Genomic DNA, 15,480 nt, shown 5'->3' on the forward strand with positions numbered 1-15,480 from the left:
CAGACAGGAGGTGACCAAGACGGCCTGGGAGGTGCGCGCCGTGTACCAGGACCTGCAGCCCGTGGGCTCCGGCGCCTATGGCGCTGTGTGGTGAGCGCAGGCTGGGAGGGGCGGCAGGGCGGGTGGCTGGTGTCAGGCGGGGTGGCCCGTACCTCCCCGCTAAGCCGTGCGTCGCGCAGCTCGGCCGTGGACAGCCGCACAGGCGCCAAAGTGGCCATCAAGAAGCTGTACCGGCCCTTCCAGTCGGAGCTGTTCGCCAAGCGCGCCTACCGCGAGCTGCGCCTCCTCAAGCACATGCGCCACGAGAACGTGAGTCGCGCCCGAAAGCGTCCGTCGCCTCTGCTCGTCTTCCAGCTCCCCACCAGATCCTGCCCTACAAGATCGAGTCCCTCCTTCTCGGCCACTTAGCAGCCCCCTGTGTGGTGGGGTGCATGTGGTGGATCAGGGCCGGGGCTCCAAGTGGCGAGGGCGTCCCGGGCCGGGCTTAGTGCCTCCGTTTCTTCCTGGGGTCACCTCTGGCTCCGCAGCCCTGGCCGGTGAGGGAACAGCCGCTTGCCCAGGCCAAGGGCGTCATCCAGGTCTCACCCCAAATTCTGCAGAACTGATTTCCTGGAAGGGGCTCTTAGCCTCGGCCCTCTTTACGGGCGTCTCTGTGGTCCCACCCAGGCACCTTCTCCGGCCCCTTCGGCTCCTCTCCTGAGTGTGGCCCTAGGACCTGGGGCCCCTGGGAACACAGAGCTAGGCATGAAATTGGAGTCAGCATCCTGGCTCTGTCACCTCTGAGCCTTAGGGTCCCCGGTGGTGGAGGGCTCTGGGCACAGTGGCCCGCAAACAGAAGCTTTCTTCCTTCCTGGACAGTGGGGAGGGGTGCATTGGGCCCCACCAGGAAAAGCCCCTCCCCCCTCCCCATTTCCAGAACTGCCCACGGACAGCAAACATGGCTGTCTGGGCCTCCTTGGCGACGGTCTCTGGCTGCCGAGGGGAGCTCTCTCCATGCAGCGCCCCTGAAGACAGAATGCTGCTCGCCCAGCACCCCCTGCATCAAGCCCAGTCTGGGCCACTGACGGCTGGTGGTCTGGCCACCCCGAGCCCTGCTGATGGAGCTTCTGATGGATGATCTGTCCCCTCCTGTGCTGTCTGAGCCTCCCCACAGGAGAAGGACTCATCCCCTGGGTCCCTGGCTGATGCCCACACTCTTAGCCCCTCAGTGGGTCCTCCATCCTCCCAGGCTTCCTGGCTCCACCTTTGGCTCTTCCCAGGTGGAACCCATTCATGGCGGACACCAGCCCATCCTGGGCCTTGCTATGTCCTGGTCACGCCTGGTCACGTCTGGGCCTTGTCCTCAGGGGGGCAGACTTCTCTACCTGAGGCTCCCTCTGGCTTCTCCCTCACCGCCCCCCACTCCCACCATCCCATGGGCTCTGGGCCTTGTGTGCAGTCGCCTGTCACCGCTGAGCTGGCCCAGCCCCATCCTTGGGCCTTCCCGCCCCCCTGGCCGGTGCTGGGTCCTTCCCGCCACCCCTGCGGAGCTCCTGACCCACCCACAGCTGGGCGCCACCACCTGCAGGGCACCCTGCACACAAGCCAGGAGACATGGCCTACCGTAAACCCATTTCGCAGGAAACGGAGGCTCTGAGCGGGGAGAACAGCGCATGCCCGCCCCGTCCGCACCCCTCCCCCAGCCCCGGGCACAGAAGTCCTCAACCCCCGGGACTCTGTCCTCTGTCCTCTTGCTCAGACACCCTTCCGGTGCCCCAGCGCCCTCTCTGGGTGTCCCATTCTGTTCCCTCCGCCGCCCCCTGCCCGTGGCTCAGGCACTAGTGGTCATCTAGCTGTCCATTCGGCTCATGTCCACTCTCACCTAACTCCAGTCTGTCCCACATTCAGTGTCATGCCTGTTTAAATCCTTCCCTGGTGGCTCTAAGACCAAGGCCAAACCTTTACCTGGCCTGCGAGGGCCTGCGAAGTCTCCCTCTGGCCTCTGCTCGGCTACTCCCTGGCCTGGGCCTCAGCCACCCGGCCTCCCCTCGCCCCATGTTCCTCAAATGATCTCCCTCCTGCCTCCACCACCGTCACAGGGCCTCGGCCAGGCATCCCCACACACATGACACACTGCCTGCCCCTCCGGCTGCTCCGATATGCAGGCCTCCCTGGTCCCTGTCACCCTGAGCCCCAGGCGCCAGTTGTCACATTACCTGTCTGCTGTCCATCGCCCCTGACCAGGGGTCTGCGGGCCCAGGTCTGAATGTTGGTTTGGTCACAGTGCTGCTCGCCTGGGCCTCTCCAGCAGAGGCCCAGCCCTGGGAAGTACCTCCCGATATAGGCTCTCCCTTGGGAAGCTGTCACCATCCTGGTCCCCAGTCTTCAATGGGGGCAGGAAGAGGGGGAGGAAGGGCCAAGGAACTGGAGCTCCTTGGATGGCTGGGAGCTGACCCAGACTTGGGGCTCCCCCTCCCCCAGAGGATCTAGGCTGTCACCATCCAAAAATAGCATGCATCTGTGGGCAGGGGTGCCAGGGCTGTGTTGTGCTGCCAGGGGGTAGAGCTGGGCCCTGTGGACGGTGGGGGGAAATGGGGACAATTGCAGGGGGCTTTCCTTCCTGGAGCACAGTGCCAGCTTCAGGGGTGAGTCCAAGCCCCGTGCCCTCTGCTCTGCCCCCGATGCCACCGGGTGCTCTGGCCTCCTCCCCAGGTGATCGGGCTGCTGGACGTGTTCACTCCTGATGAGACCCTGGATGATTTCACAGACTTGTGAGCACTGGCCCGGGGCTGGCCGAGCAGGGTGGAGGGGTGCTGGGTCGCTCCTCGGCGCCAGCTTCAGGTTCTGGACTGGCCTGGGGTCCTGCTCGAGGTGGGCCTCGCCTGCAGCCTGGACAGGGTCGGGATGCCCACCGCCCATCCTCTCCCCACACCACCGTCTACCCCCTTGCCACGTGCCCCGGGAGCCACGGTGCTGGCTCAGCCCGGTAGAACCCGGGCCTCCCCCTGCCACCAGGCCCTCTCCAGTGCTGGAGATACGAGGCTCAGGCCTGGGCATCTGTTAGCTGGCAGGTTGCGGGCTCTGGGACCCTGGCACCAAATGTGTGGCTGTAACTGGAGCTGCTGACCTTTGCTGATGGGCAGGAGGTGGGCAGTGGGTGCCTGCCCAAGTGGCCACCCCTGGACTCACAGTTGTCAGCCAGGAGTCAGGGGCCTGGGCTGGGAGGATTGGCCGCTTGCTGCCTGACCTTGCAGAGCTCAAGGCCCTACAGTGTCCTGGTGGGGTGCTAAACATCTCCCCTTTGTCTCCCTCCACTTGCCCAGCGTGTCCCTCACACCCCAGTGTCCTGCTGTCCCACCCCTGCTCACAGGCACCTCCCTCCACCCTCTCGCACCCTCCCTGGCCTCTGAGACCTGGTGCTCCCCAGCCCCAGGCCTGGCGCCGTGCCTGCCCAGTCCCTGCCCACCTGACATTTGGGGTGGGGCGGGTGGTTGGAGAAGGTAGATGGAGCCTTGTCTGGCACTGGAGGTGGGGGCCAGGGGCCTTTCCGGGTCTGAGCCTTGCCTTGTGGGTGTGGCCCTGCTGTCTGCACCCTGCCCGCCCACCTGCCCGGCTCCTGCAGCTACCTGGTCATGCCGTTCATGGGCACGGACCTGGGCAAGCTCATGAAGCACGAGAAGCTGAGTGAGGACCGGATCCAGTTCCTTGTCTACCAGATGCTGAAGGGGCTGAAGGTGAGGACGGGCAGGGGAGCCACTGGAGGGGTCTGGGCTGCGGGGTCCCGGTGAGCTGACACCACTGGCCCTCTCTGTCCCCACAGTACATCCACGCTGCTGGTGTCATCCACAGGGTGAGTCCTGGTGGTGGGAGCCTCCCTTGGCTGTATGGGCATTTGGGAGCCTCAACTCCTACTTCTTGCCTGTGAGTGGGCACATGGGGTCTTGTGGGGTGTGCACTCGGCGCCCGTACTCGGCAGCCTGGGGGCCCAGGCACCTCCACCCTTCCCAGAGGCTGCAGGGGCTCCTGCTCCTGGGCTCAGCCACCACTGGGCTCCTGCCCTTGCGCCCCCTGCTGGCCGGCCACGCAGCCACCTGTCCTCTGCCCTGCCCACAGGACCTGAAGCCGGGCAATTTGGCCGTGAACGAGGACTGTGAGCTGAAGGTATGTGCTGGGGGCGGGCCTCGGGGGTCCCTCCCCACCTCCCCACCTGCCTGCCACACCCTGGGAGGAGGACTGGCCCAGGCCCAGGCGGAGGGACCAGTCATCCAGGCAATGGCCAAGCAGCTGATGGGCAGATGTGCTCTGGGGAGGCACTTGCTGGGGGTGGCAACGGCTGTACCCCGTACCCCTTTGCGCCCCTTCCTGATTCTGGTTGCAGATCCTGGACTTCGGCCTAGCCAGGCAGGCAGACAGCGAGATGACTGGTTATGTGGTGACCCGGTGGTACCGGGCACCTGAGGTCATCTTGAATTGGATGCACTACACGCAGACGGGTGAGTCTGCCCAGCGACGGGGCCACCACTTGCGCCAGCCTCCAAGTCTGGCCCTTCCCCTCCCTGTTTCCTCACGGGAGCCCCATGGTGGCTGTCTCTCTGGAGGCTGCTGAGCTGGGATGGGACAAGGGTGTGGCAGGCTAGATGGCCCCCGCGTCCATGTCCCCCCTCCCTGGCCCACAGGGCCCTGATGGGGGTTTTCTGTCTCAGTGGACGTCTGGTCAGCGGGCTGCATCATGGCAGAGATGATCACAGGGAAGACTCTGTTCAAGGGCAATGACCGTATCCTCCACCTGTGGGTTCAGGCGGCTTGGCTCATCCTCCACCTGTGGGATCAGGTGGCTTGGCTCATCCTATACCTGTGGGGTCAAGTGGGCAGGGGTGGGGGCTAGGCACACCGTCCTGGTTGGGTGGGCAGGTGACCTCCACTCTCTGGCTCATGCTGTGCTCCTGAGCTCTGTGGAGACCTGGACCAGCTGAAGGAGATCTTGAAGGTGACGGGGACACCGCCGGATGAGTTCGTGCAGAGGTTGCAGAGCGCCGATGTCAGTCGGGAGCTGGGCGGGGCAGGAGGGGCTGGGCCATCCGAGGGCTGGCCGCTCACCTGCTCACCTTCTTCCTGCACAGGCCAAGGACTACATGAAGGGCCTGCCTGAGCTGGAGAAGAAGGATTTTGCCTCCATCCTGACCAACGCAAGCCCTCTGGGTAGGGTTGGACCTGAGGGGCATGGGGCCCTCCCCTCGGCCCAGCCTAACACGCCCTCCCCCCAGCCGTGAACCTCCTGGAAAAAATGCTGGTGCTGGATGCGGAGCGGCGGGTGACGGCAGCCGAGGCGCTCACCCACCCCTACTTCGAGTCACTGCACGACACGGAGGATGAGCCCGAGGCCCAGAAATATGACGAGTCCTTTGATGACGTGGACCGCACGCTGGACGAGTGGAAGTGTGAGTGGGATGCGAGCCAGGCCTGTGGCTGGCCCATGAACCCCAGGCTGAGTCACGTCCCCCGGGGGAGGAATACAATGGGAGGTCAGATGCCGTGGGGCTTTCCAGCTGAGGTGACCTGTGGCCGGAGCTAAAGGGTGAAAGGCAGGGCATCCTTGCCGGGGCCCAGCACCCGCGGGAGCACAGACCGAGCCCCAGAAGTCACCGGAGGCAGTGAGAGCACTGAGCCTCCGTGGCCCTGCCCGTACTGCCCGCCTTCCCCGCCAGGCCAGAGACCGGGTCCCCCTGGAACCCCTCCACACTTGCTTGTCTCCAGGCCGCCGCTCACCCTCTTGAACTTGCCCTTGCCTCTCCTTGCCCCTTTCATGACATCTGCTACCTGGATGACTGCACATCCCTCATGTCCTGCCGGAAGGATAAGGGCCACCGAAGCCAGCCCACAGCACGTCACCCCTCCCAACCACCCCGTGCCTGTCCCCCGCAGCTCCACTGAGCAGCCCTGTAACTGCTCTGCACCTCCAGACTTTGTGCTGGTCACCCCCTGACACCAAGGGCCCCTTTTCTCATTTCTGAGGGGGGCGACTGACACCTGTTCAGTCTTGAGCTGGGCTCAGGGGAGCCTGCCTAGTCCCCGAGCCTCCCTCTGCTGTGGCCCTGATGCCGCATGCTGGAACTGGCCTTCAGAATCGTGGCCGTGAGGGCCTGGTGTCTTTAGGTGGTCGCAGGACCAGTCTGGGGGTGCAGGGATGCCCGAGGGCAGCAGTTAGTACCCACTGTGTCCTAGGCTCCAGCTGGCTCTGCCTCAGAGCCATGGCCTTCATCCTGTGCTGGGGGTGGGGGCGGGGGCGGGGTGGGCGGTGGTTCCCAAACCATGTTCCTAGGGCCCCTGGGTTCCCCAGTGCCTCCAGCAGAGGCTCTGCCCTCATCTGTGCTGTGTTTTGTGCTTTTTAAGTTTGGTTTGGTTTGATGAAAGATTTTTGTTGCTAAAAAAGATAACATGAAAACCACGGGCCACAAGATCCTCTCTGCGGTCCCTGCCTACACAAACCCTGCAGAGAGCTTTTGCTTTGACTACAGACTGAGGTGGACATGTGGTCTGTTTGTGGCTGAGCCCCAGTCAGGATGCAAACTCTCATTATCTCATTTCCCTGGGAAAAGCCAGCTTTACAGCAGTGGCCTCCTCACACAAACCTTCCCCGGATGGACTGGCCCTGCCTTAGGATTAGAGGAAGGGCATAGAGGGCACGTGAACCCCTGGCCCACGAACCAAGGTGGGCATACACCCAGGCCATGTGCAGGGCAAACCACAGACCAACTGCTCCAAAGGCACAGTGTTTCCTGAACTGGGTTTGTGGAGCACCTGTGTCCCCCAGACAGGCACCCACTAGCCAGGTGGGCGTGGGAGGCTGTCTACAGATTAGTCAGTGGGGAGCAGGGCAGCCCCCGTCCCTTGCCTCTGGGTGGCTCACTCTGGGCACAGAGTTGGGAACATAACCACTAGCTGAGGAAGGTGGGTACTGCTGGGAGCCTGCCCAGGTAAGCCTCTGTGGGTGTTCCGGATCTCGGGCCTGGGCTGTGTCCCAGCAGGGCCCCGACAGCCTTATTGGCGTGAGCACGTGGGTTTGCAGTCCAAGGACATCCTCTCTCCACTAAGGTGGGCTGTGGGCCCGAGGCCTGCCCACCACTCTGGGGGCAGTGGTTTTAGGTTCTAGGAGCCCGGTCAGGCTGCAGAGTCCCTGTGGATGGACTCAGGTGGGCTGAGTGGCTGTGGCCTGAGACAAAGTCTCATGTATGAGACAAGGAGAGTCCACCAGACGCCTATGCCCCAGCAGTGACCTCTGACTCCAATGTTTTTGGGATGAGTGGGGCCCTGGGTCGGTGGCTGTCAGCCCATGCTTGGGGCCTGGGAGCCCTCCCCCAAGTGGACTCTTGTAGGTCTCATCACTGGTCAGTGCGGTGTCTAGTGCCTGCGGCGGTAGAAGCTGATTCCGATGGGTGATCAGCCCCTCAGTCTGTCTCTCTCACCCCACCCAGGTGTCACATATAAGGAAGTTCTCAGCTTCAAGCCTCCCCGGCAGCTGGGGGCCAAGGCCTCTAAGGAGACAGCCCTGTGAAGACGCTGGGCCCTGCCAGGGTGGTGGGGACGCCTTGGGGACCCTGGCTGGGCTTCTACCTGGAAGGGGATCCTGCTTACGACCGTGAACTTGGCTGGGGCTTGGGTGCCAGGAGACTCCGTGTTGCATGGGGCTCCTCCCCCAGGCCCGTGCTCTGCTCAGGCCTCACCCTGGGGAGCATTTGCACATTCTGGACAGGACACCACCTGGCCTGGGGCTGGCCTCCGAGTCCCTGAGAAGCCCAAGAACCTTGGGGTGGGGTAGGGTAGGACTTGGGATCAAGGCCTGGCTTCTAACCCTGCCCACTCTGGACTGGGCTGTGGCCCAGCTTCTGTGGCTGAGGACAGGGAGGGCGCAGGACGCCGACTCAGGGATGTCTCTCCTGGGGGGTGTTGTGGACTTGCACCCCCAGCCTGGAGTGTGAATTGTACACGCGGCCGGGAGGAAATAAACCCTTTGCAGCTCCCACTCTGGCTTCGCTTCCTGATTCGGGGCTGCTGTCCCCTCTGGGCCTGGGCACACCCTCCCCTCCTGGTCACAGAGCTGGTGTCCACCTACCCCATCTGCGCCAGTGAAACTCCAGCCTGGAGCCCCCACATTAGGGCTTGCCACCCCTCCAATGGGGTAACCTGCTTCTAGAGCCAGACTTTTGGGCAAGGCCTGATGGGGGCGGAGGTTAGGGTGCAGCCTGGGGCTCAGTACCAGCCGGCTGCCTGAGCTCTGCGCACACTCCCAGACCAGGTTCCTAGGGAAGAGGGTTCACGCTAGACGCATAGAGGCACCTCAGGCCTTTGCACAGGTGGCTCAGCGGAAGGGTGGGTCCTCTTCTCTTCAAACCTCCTGCCCCTCCCCCGGCCACGCTCCAGCGCCACCGCTGAGGCCGCGGGGCCCTCTGTTGGCCATTCCAGGTCTTTGAGAGCTGGCCGCCGGATCGCAAGTCACTCTTGGGCTCCTGCGGCCTCCCTGGCTCCTCCTCCCTGACCTCTGGGTAGGTGCGCCCGAAGCGGGGCCAGGCCGACCTTCTCACGGCCTGGAATTCGGCTGAACACGCGCACAGTCGGTCCAGCCAAATACGGCTGGGCGAAGTGCCACAGTGGACACCAGCCTTCTCTGCCCAGAGACTTTCCCGCGCCTCTGGGACCCAACCCTGCCGTGACTCTCGCTCTCCCGGATCCAAAAGGGGCGGTCCAGCCAGACCACGCCCTTCGAGGCCACGTGTCCCAGGATGGCCAATCAGAGCACGCCATGCCTCGCCACCGTGATCTCCCCAATTAGAGTCGCCCCAGAGCCCCGGCGGTAAGCACGCTGCCTCACGAGCAGGTCCCGCGACCGAGACAGTGGGAACCCACACGAGGCAGAGGGGGCGGGGCCCTGTCTGGGCCGTCGTCTGCATGCCTCTCACCGTGGAGGTCTCCCCTGAAGTGCTGGGTAGACCAAGGAACGTGACTGGGGTCACTCCGGCTCCAGGTCCCGACTCCCAGACTCCAGGACCCCGCCCACGTCCCGCCTCCAAGAGACCCGCCCCCAGAGCCTGGTCCCCAGACCACCACTCACGCCCCGCCCCCTGGGCCCCTGGGTCTCAGCCTCGCGGCTCCCGGCTGCCCCATCCCTCTGGCCGTCTTGTTCTGTGACTGTGCCCGCGCCTTCCCCTTTGCTGGCCTCATTCATCCCTCGCCCAGTCCCTCCCTCTCCGTCCTCCTTCCCTTCGCCCCACGCTCGGCGACTCCTGCCCAGCTTCCCTGCCAACCCCCTGGCCTTCCCACTCATCCGCTCTCTGGCCAGGGGTCTTCCAGGAGCTTAAATCGGACCCTTGTCACTCCCTACTAAAACCCCGGCGGCCGCTCAGCGCGTCGGTGCAGCCCAGGCCGGGCTAAGCCACGACCCCCCGCCGGGCGGACCCGGGCCCCGCCCCCCTTCCTCGCAGCGTTTCTCCGAGCCGCGGCCGCGCGGCCAGGGTGGGTCGGGAAGGAGGGGCGGAGGGGGCTCGGCCCACTGCGCACCGATGGCGCCGCTGTGAACCCGGCCCCGGCGGGGGAGGAGGTGGAGCCGCCGCTAGAGCGGCCAGGGGGCGGGACGGTACCGGCCCCAATCGGAGGAAGCCGGAAGCCAGGCCCCGGGTGCCGCTCTGTTGACCCCAGACTCTCTCTGGCGCCAGTTGCAGCCCGAGGCCTTCTTCCTGCCTGGGTTCTGCGTATTCCTGCCTAGGCTCTGTCCCCGCCGCCCCCGTCGTGACCCTAGCGTCGCGCTGCTCCCTGGGGCTGCAAGGTGGGGTCCAGCAATACACTCACCTGTGCGTGGGGCCACCTGGGTCCTTCCGTCCAGGGTGGCCTAAAGTGACCACAGCTGGGCCATGGGAACTGCACTCGTGTATCACGAGGACATGACAGCGGCCAGGCTGCTCTGGGAGGAGTAAGTGTGACCTGGCAGGGGGGCTGTGGAGAGGGGTCTCGGGATTCTGAGCTCTCTGTCCACTCAGCCCCGAGTGCGAGATCGAGTGTCCTGAGCGCCTGACCACCACCCTGGAACGCCTGCGGCAGCGTGGCCTGGAGCAGAGGTGCCTGCGGTTGGCAGCCCGAGAGGCCTCAGAGGCAGAGCTGGGCCTGGTGCACAGGTCAGCCCCTGGGCTGGCCACAAGGATGCGGCCTAGGACTTGGGCCCGCCCTGGCTGGCCAGTGCCTTGCAAATAGCGCCTCTCCACAACATGCCTCAGTTTCCCCATTGGGTGGGTGGGTGAGGGAGCAACGAGGTGGGCACTGCCATCCGGGGTCTATCCTCTCCTCTCCCCATTCCCGCTGGTGACGCTGCTTTGCCTGCCTGCCCCTCTGCAGCCCAGAGTACGTGGCCTTGTTGCGGGAGACTCAGGCCTTGGGCACGGGAGCGCTCAAGGCCCTGTCTGGACAGTATGATGCCGTCTACTTCCATCCGGTGCGTGCCCTGGGGACACAGTCACCCATCCAGACACACTTCCATGTGCCCATTTGACCCCGGTCACTGTCCTCCCCTTGGCTGCTGCTGCTGGCACCTGGGACTCCTGGCTCATTGCACGAACTCCTTGGTGCCCTGCAGCCTGGCACAGGCCTGGGCGGAGTCTGTGAGGGGTGGCTTGGGGGGCTCATCTGCATCCCGCCCCACAGAGCACCTTCCACTGTGCGCGGCTAGCTGTGGGGGCCGGGCTGCAGCTGGTGGATGCGGTGCTGACAGGAACTGTGCGCAACGGGCTTGCCCTGGTGAGGTGAGAGCTGTCCCCCGCACTGGCTGCCCCCACATGTGGGCACATCAGGATGACCCTGATGTGGTCCACTCTCAACCCTAGGCCTCCTGGGCACCACAGCCAGAGGGCTGCTGCCAATGGATTCTGCGTGTTCAATAACGTGGCCATAGCAGCCAAACACGCTCAGCAGAAACACGGGCTGCACAGGTGTGTGCTGGGCGGCCACAGTCGGGGAGGCCCAAGGTGGGGCTGGGGCTGGGGCTGGCTGCTGAGAGTCCACCCTGCCCTCCCATCCTGGGCGGGGCTCTGGCTGCAGGTGGGGGCCCCATCCCTCAGCAAGCCCCTTGCCATTTGTCCCCAGGATCCTCATCGTGGACTGGGATATCCACCATGGCCAGGGCATCCAGTACATCTTCGAGGACGATCCCAGGTGAGCTGGGGGTGGGGACACAACCCTTCCCTGGGACCTCATTCTTTGGGGCATACAGCCTGACCTGGAAAAATCCGATCAGGAAGACATGGCCGTGTGCTCCAGGGTCACGGTTCTGGGAGGAGCCATGGTGCCAAGGGTCCTGACCTCTGAGCCTGGCTGGTTCCCCCAGCGTCCTTTACTTCTCCTGGCACCGCTACGAGCACGGGCGCTGCTGGCCCCACCTGCGGGAGTCTGACGCAGACGCTGTCGGGCGGGGGCCCGGCCGAGGCTTCACAGTCAACCTGCCGTGGAACCAGGTGCCACATGTCGCCCCGATCCCCCAGAGCCCCTCCTAGCCCACATCTCCTGCCCCACCGCTCCCGGCTTGACTGTAGTTTAGGGCATCCTGCCAGGGATCCAGGGGTGAAGACCCTGCAGCCCCCTGGCAGGGCCCAATGCTGATGCCCATGGCTGCAGGTCGGGCTGGGAAATGCTGACTACGTGGCCGCCTTCCTGCACGTGCTGCTGCCCTTGGCCTTCGAGGTGACTGTGTGGGGGGCAGGCTGGTCTCCCTGGCAGGAGGGTGGGAGAGGTGAAGCCACCCCCACTCCACCAGGGCAGAGCGGAGGCCAGAGGGTGGGAGGGTCTCTGTGGAGGGGCCTTCCCCTCACCCCTACGCATCGGCCCCGCCCACAGTTTGACCCTGAACTGGTGCTGGTCTCGGCAGGATTTGACTCAGCAATCGGGGATCCCGAGGTGAGGGCCTGGCCGGGCTGGGAGGGCTTCCGGGGTCCTGTGGCCAGGCCCGTCACACCTGCTCTGGTTGCAGGGGCAGATGCAGGCCACACCAGAGTGCTTCGCCCACCTCACGCAGCTGCTGCAGGTGCTAGCTGGTGGCCGGGTCTGCGCCATGCTGGAGGTGACTGTGGCAAGCAGAGAGGGCCCACAGGCCAGAGGCTGAGGTGCAGTCAGAGGGGCCTGCTGCCCAATGACACCCCTGCCCCAGTCATGCCTCTGTCTTCCTCCCTCCTCCCTCTCTCCAGGGCGGCTACCACTTGGAGTCGCTCTCCCTGTCGGTGTGTATGATGGTGCAGGCCCTGCTGGGTGATCCCGCCCCACCCCTGTCGGGACCCATGGTGCCACATCACAGGTGCGAGAGCAGGAGGGTGGGAAGGGCCGGGAGTGCAAGGCCAGGCCTCACCGTGCCTGCTTCTCCTCACAGCGCCCTGGAGTCCATCCAGAGTGTGCGGGCAGCCCAGGCCCCTCACTGGACGAGCCTCCAGCAGCAAGGTCGGTGTGGCCTGGGCTGGGTGCTGGGATCACACCTGCACCTGGGGCTCCTAGGCAGTGGCTGTGACTCAGAACCACCTTTCAGACATGATGCCTATCCGGAGTCCCAGCACGTACTCTCCAGAGGGGAGGCCCTCGACTCTGCTGCCTGAGGGGCCCGAATTCAAGGCTGCAGCAGCCAAGGCCGAGGCAGCACTGAGCTCCCTGCTGGACCAGCTGCGTCTCCATCCCACGCCCCCTGTCCGCATGGCCGTTGCCCTGACTGCGCTGGACACTGCCCTTGCCCTGCCCCCTGATACTCTTCGTCAGGAGGGGTCAGCCCCACAGAAGGAGATGCAGGCCTGGGCCAGGTGGGCAGAATAGGCTGGGGAGAGGGCTGTGTCCACCATGCACCCTGTGTGACTCACCTGTGTTCTGCATGTCACCCTGAATCTATGTGTCCCTCTGGTTTGCCACCACAGTCTACACGAGGTCCTGGCCAAGGATGAGACCCTCACTGCACTTGGGAAGGTCCTGCACCTCTTGGACGGGATCCTGGATGGGCAGGTGGGAGCACCTTGGAGTGGCTGGGGCTGCTTGTGGAGCTGGGGGTAGGGCCCAGGACCTTCCCATGACAGGTGTCCTATCCAGGGGAGGGCTGAGAGGTGCAGAACCACATGGACCTTGAGTGTTGCCTTGTGCCCAGGGCCTTTCCCAGAACAGTGCCCAGGGACAGGGTCACGAGCACCCCCTGCAGTCCCCTCAACTAAATGCTCTTTGGCAGAGAGAGGAAGGCCGTGATTTAAGCGTCTTATTATCAGAAGTGGAGCAATTTGACCTCAGAGTGTACAGGTGACAGTCATTGAGACAGGAACCAAAAGAAGGGACTGGTAGTTCTGTTTACCTGGTTTGGGAGTTGCCGCTGTTATTCATCCCACAGGTGAGCAGCGGCATTGCAGCCATCCCGGCCCCTGCTGCAGCTGCCACCCTGGATGTGGCCATTCAGCGCGGCCTGTCCCAGGGATTCCAGAGGTGAGCCTCAGCTGGCTGAGCTGAGCCTCCGAGGGCATGGTTCATGGGCACCCCTGGCTGGCCATGTGGGGAGGGCTCTGGGAATGGGCTCCAGGTGGGGTGTGTGCAGCCTGTTCTGGAGCCAGCTCTTCCTCCAGGCTGCTGTGTGTGGCCGTGGGACAACTGGATCGGCCCTTGGACCTTGCTGCTGATGAGTATGACTCTTGGGTCATGTGATGTCCAGTCCTGCATGTGGGCGGACACATCACCCTGGGTTCCCAGGAGTGATGGGTGGGGCTGGCCGAGGGGCCCCTGAGAGCAGTGCCGGGAGGGTTTCCACTAGAGACTCAGCACTCCCAGCACCTCTACCCTCGAGCTCTCCTGCGCCTTCTCGCTGTCGGGCTCTGGAGGGTTCGTGGCGTCTCACCCACATGCATACGTGTCTGCACTCACTCTCCCCTGGAAGGAGGAGTCTGTGGCTGAACATCGGGGGCAAGGAGGCGGCGGCCCTGTCCACATGCCACATCTCCGTGCCACTGCCAGAGGTGAGTGGTGGCATCACAGGGCCGGGCCGTGGCTGCTCGCTGGCCTTATCATGAGAGCCAGGCCCCTGGCTTTTACCTGCCTTTCTCTGCTTCTTGATGGGACTGTTGGTGTGGCTGTTTACCCAAGACTGGGCGGTGTGGTGGCCTGCGCTGGCAGGAGGGGTGTCCCCTAGATGAGGGGCTGGGGCTATGCTGCTGTCCTTCCCACAGACAACTGGTGGGTTCCTGAACTGCATCCTGGCCCTGGTGCTGCCCCTGGCCTATGGCTTCCAGCCCGACCTGGTGCTGCTGGCACTGGGACCAGCCCATGGCCTGCAGGAACCCCAGGCTGCACTCCTGGCCGCACTGCTGCGGGTGCCAGCAGGGGGCCGAGTCTTGGCCCTTGTGGATGAGGTGAGCTGGGCAGAGTGGATGTGTGGTGGGCTGGGAGGGGGAGATCTGTGACTCGCTGCTCTCACCCTCTGCTCCAGGTTCAGGAATCCTCACCCCAGCTTGCTGGGGTCCTGGTCCGGGTGCTGCATGGAGAGGCACCCCCCAGCCCAGGTCCCTTCTCCATGGCCTCTCCAGAGGACATGCAGGCCCTGAGGCACTTAAGAGTCCAACTGGAGCCACAGTGGAAGATGTTGCAGGTGGCGGGTGAGACTGGGGACAAGGTGCAGGCTGAATGTTCGGGGCATTGGGGGCCAGTCCTGCCTTAGAGCTCCATGGGGAGAGGCGGCAGAGGTCTTAGGGAGTAGGGGGCTGCCCTGAAGCAGCTCATGTGCTGGCTGGAAAATTACTGCTTGGAAATTAGTGCTTGGCTATCGCCCATGGGAACATAACATTCTAACAATGAGCCTTCTGCTTCTGTACCCCCGCTTGCACAACCTACCTGTGGGTTGACAGGAAACAGAAGATAGAGTTTTGTGTTCAGACAGAATGAGGAATGGGATTTAGGGCTTAAAAACCCTGTACCTCTACATTTCGGGGCTGCTTAATTTGGGGTCTGCGTACCCCTGGCAGACCCAGCTGGCTGAATAAAGAGTGTGTTACCTGTAACTCACTGATTTCTGGTGTTCTGTGTGTCTATCCGGGGCTGGCGGCTACAACACTCATAGCAGTGCCAAGCTGACTGTGAGCGTCCTCCCAGCTCCCGCTTGAGTGCCGACCTGGTTGTTTGAAATCCAGGAGTATTTACACTCGAAATGACTTTACAAACCAGCCCCCCAAGAGCCGGTTGTTAAACATCCACCAGAACACCGCTGCCTGAGGGCCGAGTCCCGATGTCCAGGCCACGGGGTCGCAGAGGGCATTTGCGAAGGGGCAACGTCCAGTGAGGCGGCCTGGAGCCCCCTCCGCACCGCCTCTGCGTGGGAAGCGCCGCCCAAGCTCCTTCCACTCCGATCAGTGAGCGAGTTAGCAAAAGTCTGACTCCGCCTCCGTCACTGACCCCGCGGCGCCGGACCTCAGCTTTCCCGCCCGCAGGCGCGCGGCCGTCGGGCGGAAGAGCTTTTCGGCGGGG

The 15,480-nt window shown here is 64.0% G+C and overlaps 2 protein-coding genes across 6 annotated transcripts; both read left to right on the plus strand.

Moving 5' to 3' along the window:
* Positions 1-6: 6 nt before the first annotated feature.
* On the plus strand, positions 7-7,999 carry MAPK12 (mitogen-activated protein kinase 12). 3 transcript variants are annotated; one of them, XM_025051049.1, is made up of 12 exons: positions 7-90; positions 180-309; positions 2,692-2,750; positions 3,602-3,713; positions 3,800-3,829; positions 4,093-4,140; positions 4,358-4,472; positions 4,683-4,754; positions 4,938-5,017; positions 5,100-5,178; positions 5,244-5,417; positions 5,734-6,243. In XM_025051049.1, the coding sequence occupies exons 2-12, from the start codon at positions 295-297 to the stop codon at positions 5,751-5,753; spliced, it is 804 nt and encodes a 267-aa protein (XP_024906817.1). In that variant the 5' UTR covers positions 7-90; positions 180-294; the 3' UTR covers positions 5,754-6,243. The 3 variants fall into 3 exon arrangements, with proteins under 3 accessions (XP_024906817.1, XP_024906818.1, XP_024906819.1); XM_025051050.1 differs by lacking the exons at positions 7-90; positions 5,734-6,243 and adding an exon at positions 7,452-7,999 and having other exon boundaries at positions 219-309; positions 2,692-3,713; XM_025051051.1 differs by lacking the exons at positions 7-90; positions 3,800-3,829; positions 5,734-6,243 and adding an exon at positions 7,452-7,999 and having other exon boundaries at positions 219-309; positions 2,692-3,713.
* Positions 8,000-8,435: 436 nt separating this feature from the next.
* HDAC10 (histone deacetylase 10) lies at positions 8,436-14,863 on the plus strand. 3 transcript variants are annotated; one of them, XM_025051047.1, is made up of 19 exons: positions 8,438-8,827; positions 10,008-10,142; positions 10,360-10,456; positions 10,666-10,763; positions 10,845-10,949; positions 11,104-11,172; positions 11,345-11,471; positions 11,632-11,697; positions 11,851-11,910; positions 11,984-12,073; positions 12,198-12,304; positions 12,377-12,444; positions 12,530-12,794; positions 12,906-12,990; positions 13,364-13,455; positions 13,593-13,649; positions 13,901-13,979; positions 14,190-14,372; positions 14,450-14,863. In XM_025051047.1, exons 1-19 carry the CDS (start codon positions 8,757-8,759, stop codon positions 14,675-14,677), a joined length of 2,082 nt encoding a protein of 693 aa, XP_024906815.1. In that variant the 5' UTR covers positions 8,438-8,756; the 3' UTR covers positions 14,678-14,863. The 3 variants fall into 3 exon arrangements, with proteins under 3 accessions (XP_024906816.1, XP_024906815.1, XP_015449495.1); XM_015594009.2 differs by lacking the exon at positions 8,438-8,827 and adding an exon at positions 9,524-9,940; XM_025051048.1 differs by lacking the exon at positions 11,984-12,073 and having other exon boundaries at positions 8,436-8,827.
* Positions 14,864-15,480: the final 617 nt, after the last annotated feature.

Source organism: Pteropus alecto, unplaced genomic scaffold (assembly GCF_000325575.1).
Source record: "Pteropus alecto unplaced genomic scaffold, ASM32557v1 scaffold118, whole genome shotgun sequence".
Lineage (NCBI taxonomy): Eukaryota > Metazoa > Chordata > Mammalia > Chiroptera > Pteropodidae > Pteropus > Pteropus alecto.